General features: G+C 37.8%; 1 protein-coding gene across 1 annotated transcript; it reads right to left on the bottom strand.

The window, feature by feature from the left end:
* Window positions 1-4,623: 4,623 nt before the first annotated feature.
* Window positions 4,624-5,962, bottom strand: LOC119728054 (serpin B6-like). Its single transcript, XM_038200130.1, has one exon. It carries the CDS (start codon window positions 5,960-5,962, stop codon window positions 4,661-4,663), a length of 1,302 nt encoding a protein of 433 aa, XP_038056058.1. The 3' UTR covers window positions 4,624-4,660.
* Window positions 5,963-7,041: the final 1,079 nt, after the last annotated feature.

Below are 7,041 nucleotides of genomic sequence, written 5' to 3'. Positions count from 1 at the left end.
TTTAACTATTCAGTCCCGATAATTAGATGCCTAGGCTTATATACATTTGTTATATGTCTATGTTCAGTCCACGGACATTATGCACGCGCTACCAATAGTCTTTTTATTCCTTATTTACTATCAGCAGGATGCCGCGGCACGCGTGGGTGGAGTCGTAAAGTTCGTATGCTGAATGCTTAAAAAAAAAAATCAAATGAAAAAAAGAAAGTTAAAGAGTTGAAATCATCTTGCGTGAACGAAAGCCTACATAACTTGTGGAAAACAATGCTTAAAAGATAGTCAGTGGGCTTAATTATTGTCTCGGCCTATCTGCATTTTGGGGAACACTCTTTGAACCTCTCAGGATCACGTTTTGATACCGCAACAAGTGGCATACTGATTTGCGAATACAGAGAGTGCTGTGGACGAAATCGTGTTTCATGACTGTGCTTGCTTTTCACTGTTTTCTGAAAAATTGTGCTATCCTCCGCTGAGCTGAAACTTCAATAGGTTAGCATTGCCAAATTTTCTTTGGATTTTGAGTGGTGTTATTATTGGGCACAAACAAAATGCATGAAGAGCAAATGATCCTATATGCCTTTAAATATGACATGCTACAAAATGTATACCCATTAATTAAAAAAAGGATACCAATGAACGCGAGACAGTGCCGTGTTGTGCTCAATATGATGCCTGTAACGAGGCTGTTTTCATGCAATCACGCATGCGCGTTTTGAGGCCGTGATGTGGGGAAAATGGAAAATCTATCACGAGAAAAAAAACCTCATGCAACACTGGCTAATACAGTCCAGCAGACATGTGACAAAATATTGTGCACTTTTTTTCATAAAAGCGTGAAACTTGGCACAGATGTTTATGCGAGAATTTTTTTTAGATGTGGAGCCATTGCAAATATACCCTTTTAGGGGTGTGGCAGTGATTTACAAAAGGGGGGGGGGCGGACTCGTCATGCCCGCAATGAAAACCCACTTGTTCCCACTTGTCACAAAAGCAGGAAACCTCACAAAGATATTATTATATAGATTATAAGTGTTTATACTGTGGGAAACACTCGTTAGTCGATAGACTACATGTATACGTATCACCTTGGAGTGTTATTTATACTTTCAGATTTGCGGAATTCTTTCTTTTGATCGTAGAGGTTACACAACAAACAAAGTAAAGAGAGGAGGCATTGCTGCTGCGTCAAAAACTAGACCAACAATTCTTTTCATAGCCTTAGACGACCTCAATTCGATTATATTTTCCTTCCAATTTTGAAATCCAGACGTCGAACTCCCACTTATTTGTTCAATAGCTTATCGTCACAGGCATTGTGTCAAGGCCCGAGGGTACAGGGCACGAATATAGAACCGTAACGATTGCAACAAAGGCTATAACAGCAGGGTGTATGTATTTAGGGCTTGGAATTGAACTCAGGAATTCAGTATATGCAGGCCTAGTACTTTTTGCGAACAGTTTAATACTAACGAAATGCTGTATTGCAACACTTAATTGTTAAAACACCTGATTAAAGTTACATGCTATTAATCTAAAATGTATCAGGTTTAATAATAATACTTCCGAGTATGTTATTCTCAATGGAGGCGTCCATTGTGCAAAAAAATAAGCACCTGCAGTTTTTCTAATTATTATAAATGAAGCAGCTCTGAGTGCTCATTCCGAATACTGGTAATATGTCAATGATCTTACCTATGACGAAAATAGACGAATCATTGGAATGACCATGTTTACAAAATGATTTGGATGATTTCACAGATAAGGCAAAACATAATTACCAGAAATTAACCCGTCTAACAAAATGCACAGTCTTTTATTACGTCTGTTATTACATGCACATACGTACCTCTGTGATTATAACAATGCACTAATAGTAAACTGCCAGGTTTACTGTTCATTGATAGTGTACGTACATTTCTACGTCATTATTTTTTTCAGCATATAAAGTTACAAGGGCGTATATTTACGATTCAACGTTAAGGATTCTCCACATATTTCACTTACACTTCAGGCATTATATTATGATTTTTCCTGATTGATTTTCATGTGACTTAACGCACAAAATGAAAATGTAACAATGTACTTTATTGGTGCTTGAACGCAGTATGAATTTCTTTGGTAGAAGGTTTGCCTCAGTCCCATGATGATTCTGATATCTAGTTTCTTTGTTGATTTATGTTAACACAGGTTGTCAGTTTTGCCCTGTGCAGCGAACACACACATTCATTCTTGGCCTTTTACAATGTTTGATGAAACCAATGTGCTTTGTGGCCAATGTTGAAGGGTTTCCGTTTTTGATTTTCATTTGAAAGTATTCCTTAATTCATCCAACTTTCTGTGTTCATATTATAACTTCATTTTACATCTCCAAAGTGTGCCACGCTAAAATATAAGTCTGTTGCAATTACATAAATCTGCCAGTTTCAATTAAAAAACTTCCTGATTATACACATCAGTTTATTTTTATAATACCTGTAGAATCTGTGAATAGTTAGCTGTTTCGGTGTACACGCCGAAACAGCTCTTGTTTTTGTTATTTTTTTTTTCCCTTTTTTTTTTTTTCCCACTTTTTTTCCCATAGGATAACACGTGTTTTCGTTCTACAAGTCACTTTTTGCCTTGTTTCAAATCTGATCGACTTCAAACCTGGCACACTGTTAGACTATCATCTGAAGATGTATGCCGAAACTTTTCGTCATCATGACGTCATCACGTGTCACGTGACGTCATCCTAAAAGAGCATACTTCAAGGCCCTTTATCTACAGAACCGGAAGTCCGATTTGGTTCAAACTTGGTATGCAAGTATTCTGGGACGTGTTATAGACGAAAATTGCAGTGACGTCATGATGACGTCATCGTTTGATTTTATATAAATTATTCAATTTTTGGACCTGTTACTCATATCTCATAAACGGAATGTGGTAAATTCGAAATTCTTTTTGTAACAGGTTTGTTAGGTCATAGATAGTTGCACAAAATTTCATAAAATGTGTGACGTCATCATGACGTCATCAAAAACGTGATTTTTTGATTCACATCTTTATGAAACTTGGTGGGTAGGTAGGTATAGATAACAGCATTCGAAATCTGAAGTGACATCATGATGACGTCATCATCTGATTCTTTATGAATTTTTCAAATTTTAATATTTTCTTCAAATTTTGCAAAAATTATATAAAATATGATCCGATCGACTTCAAACCTGGCACACACCTAAACAACCATCTGAAGATGTATGCCGAATCATGACGTCATCATGACGTCATCACGTGTCACATGACGTCATCCTAAAAGTTCATACTTTAAGACCCTATATGTACAAAACCGGAGGTCCAATTGGGTTCAAACTTGGTATACAAGTATTCCGGGACATGTTATAGACAAAAATAGCAGTGATGTCATGATGACGTCATCATGTGATTTTTTATAAATTATGCGATTTTTGGACCTTTTACTCAAATTTCATCAATGGAACGTGGTAAATTTAAAATTCTTTTTGCAACATGTTTGTTAGGTGAAAGATAGATGCACAAAATTTCATAAAATGTGTGACGTCATCATGACGTCATCAAAAACGTGATTTTGTGATTCACATAAGGGTATGTCTGATCGTTATAAAACTTGGTGGGTAGGTAGGTATAGATAAAAGCATTCAAAATCTGAAGTGACGTGATCATGACGACATCGTCTGAATTTTTATGAATTTTTCAAATTTTTATATTTTCTTCAAATTTTGCAAAAATTATATAAAATACGGTCCGATCGACTTCAAACCTGGCACACACTTAGACCACCATCTGAAGATTCAGGTCGAATCATGACGTCATCACGTGTCACTTGACATCATCCTAACACTGCATAGTTTAAGTCACTATATCTAGAGAACCTGAGGTCCGATTGGGTTCAATCTCGGTATGCAGATATTCCAGGAAGTGTTATAGACAAATATTGCAGTGACGTCTCGATGACGTCATCATAAGATTTTATATGAATTATTCAATTTTTGGACCTTTTAGTCATATCTCATTGATAGAACGTGGTTAATTCGAAATTCTTTTTGGCAAAAGGTTTGTTAGGTCGTAGATAGATACAGGAAATTTCAAAAAATGTGTGCCGTCATCATGACATCATGAAAAATTGTGTTTTTTTTTTTACACAGGATGGACACTTTTTGTATATAGAATACGCATGTACATGTTCATTCGACCTGGATGAAACTCCTTTACGGCAGTCATTACTAAAACGGTCGAAACAGCTCAGTGTTTGTCCACAAACACATTTCTAGTTTTATAATTGTTTTTGTTCATCAAAAGCTTCAATGGTACACTCTTTGATTCGCTGTCCATTCCCTAGCAACAAACGAAATGTCTTTATAAATTCATGTTGACGAAAAAAACAAACTTGAACTTCTGTAATGAAAAAAGAGAGAACAAAATGCTTTATAATATTATACCATCTATCACAGTTCAAGAACAGGAGCTTATTCCAACATTGTACGTTATACTTTTTTATCCAACAAGTCTAAAGAGAATTTTGTTTTAATCAAAAGATCACATATGCATTGTGTATAAAAACACATCCAGTGTTGTTTAGCTGAAGTGCTTCAATACACCTGCTATACAGTCATTGACAATTATCCATACTTTGCCACACCAAAGTCTACTGTTTTGGTTGGCACAGCTGTCCCATAAACAGAACAGCTCTGGATTTATTGTCATAAATGAACACTAAGAAAGGGTGATCTGCATTGAATTCTACAGCACCTTTTGGTGGGAAATCGATACCCATGCACTCAGACACAGATGTAGCTGCTGCTGCCTCACTGCCTTCTTCATTCACCTTTAAGAAAGCCTTGTGGATCGCTGTGGAAATGAAGACATCTTTGTCTCCTGTCACTCCTGAGAAGTCAGCCTTGCCAACATCAAATGGATCATTCATACCCATCTTCCTCAAGACATCATTCAAGACAAAGTCCTGCTCCAGGTCAAACCTTGGAAGAGACACGATGACAGTAGGACTGTCACGCATACGAGCATCTGTCACCCAGGAGTCAATCGTCTCTTGACTCAACTTCTTCTGCACATCAGCCAGCCCATCCACTTGATCAGGTAACACAATGAACATGCTCACTTCGTTCTTGAGGTAAGGTAGCTCCAGGATAGAACTGGTCACGGAATCGTCACGAGCATAGTGGAACTTGCCTGTCTGGTGCATCATGGTAATCTTCTCGGACCCACCCAAAGTACGGAACTTCCCGTTGAAATTTGTGTCCTGATAATCAAACTTGGCAGCCCAATCTCCTTTGAAGTAGATGGCATTGACCAGCACCAAGCGAGTCATATCATCGATTGATCCTGCAGCAAGTAAGTCTTTGATGCGGTTCGCAGTTTGCTTCTCCACCCAGGAGTTGATGTGTTGACGAGAACCTTCGGCATCGCCCATGAAATCAAGTGTCTCCATGCTGGCTCCGTAGTACCTCTTGCTGTCATCAACAAATGTCGCAAGGACATCCAATCCCTCAGGACCAAACAATCTGTTGGCAGCTACCAGAGTGCAAGGAATTGAAGGACGCGCAAACTGAGCCATTATATGGCGAGCAAATAACTGATTAACAGATTCTTCTGCGTTGTTGGAGGGAGGAACTTGACTCATCTGGCTTGCTGTCTCACCAGCGGGTGCTTCAGGACTGAAAACCAGAGCTCCCAGGTCAGCAAATGACTGATGGAGGACAGATTCTTCTAAGATGTTGAAGTGAAGTACTTGACTCATCTGGCTTGCTGTTTCGCCACGTGCCCCCATGAAGGTCATAGCAAGTGCAGTTGCGATGCTCATAGGAGAAAAGAAGATGTTGTTGTTGGAGCTTCCTCCCTCAGTCAACACTCGGAAGAGATTAGATGCAAAGGTGTTAGTAACCTTGGCAGCATTTTGAGCCAGACCGACATCTGAAATGTGGGTTGCCATGGTATCAGTAGATTGGGCTGGAAATGAGAATTTGAAAAATTGAAGAAGCCTTTTATACAGCTTGTTCGTCGATGATGCGAGTTCAGCATTATAATGTAAATCGGACATGACGATGCAACAATGAATACATGTATCCATAAATGATTAGCACAACTGCACAACTGCAGAAGAGCGCTTCAATCATGTGGTCTTTGCTCTGTGATTCAACCAAACGTAATTCCATACAAGCATCATTTCACATCTTGGGAATCTTCTTTTCGGAGGGGGGGGGGGCAGTAACAGGAAACATATTTTCTGAGACGGAAAGCCATAGTAACTTTAATATGAATTAAACTTGACTTGGCAACAACAAAGAGTTCCAGTTTCATTTCAGAGTTTTAAATTTGAAACACACACATCACCCTGGTTGGGACTAACAATATCGGGTGAGTCAAAACGAAAGTGACCAACTTGGGAAACAAATATAAAATCAATATGTGCCTCGCTCCGTTTCATAAAAACAACAACTATAAAGTACATGTTATTGACTACTAACTGTGAAAATTCCACGAAATGTGTGTACTCTTTTCCCAAGTAACGACTATTTCAATAACAAAAAATCACAAAACTCAGCTTTCCATGCACCACTGATAAATTATTTACCCATTAAAACAATGAATGAATGGAGGAGATCATACAAAGGAAAACATACCAAAATCGCAATTATCATTTCGGAAACAAACTTATTCCTCACATTCAAAATACAAAATCTGACAGTATAAATAATGTTTCAGTCTTGATTGAAGTGATTAAAATCTCATTTGCATTGGAATGCTTGTGTGTAATCTGTAATTCTCACTCAGCTAAATTGCATTCCATGGACAGCTATAAAAATGGGTTGTTTTAGTAAAACATGCATAACGTCCGATAGCATTGATCAATTTCAGTATAATTATTTTTTTTACGATGAGTGGAAGAACATGCTCTTTAAGACATACTTCATTGGTGTTTCAAATTTGGTTGCTTTTTAAGAAACGAAAGTCACTTTTTTTCGAGTCACCCTCTTCATGTATGAGAGTCCTTTATGAACCTCGATAATT

The sequence above is a fragment of the Patiria miniata genome, unplaced genomic scaffold, assembly GCF_015706575.1.
Source record: "Patiria miniata isolate m_02_andy unplaced genomic scaffold, ASM1570657v1 HiC_scaffold_20, whole genome shotgun sequence".
Lineage (NCBI taxonomy): Eukaryota > Metazoa > Echinodermata > Asteroidea > Valvatida > Asterinidae > Patiria > Patiria miniata.
The sequence above is the reverse complement of the archived record's forward strand: the minus strand, read 5'-3'. Positions and strand labels throughout refer to the sequence as shown.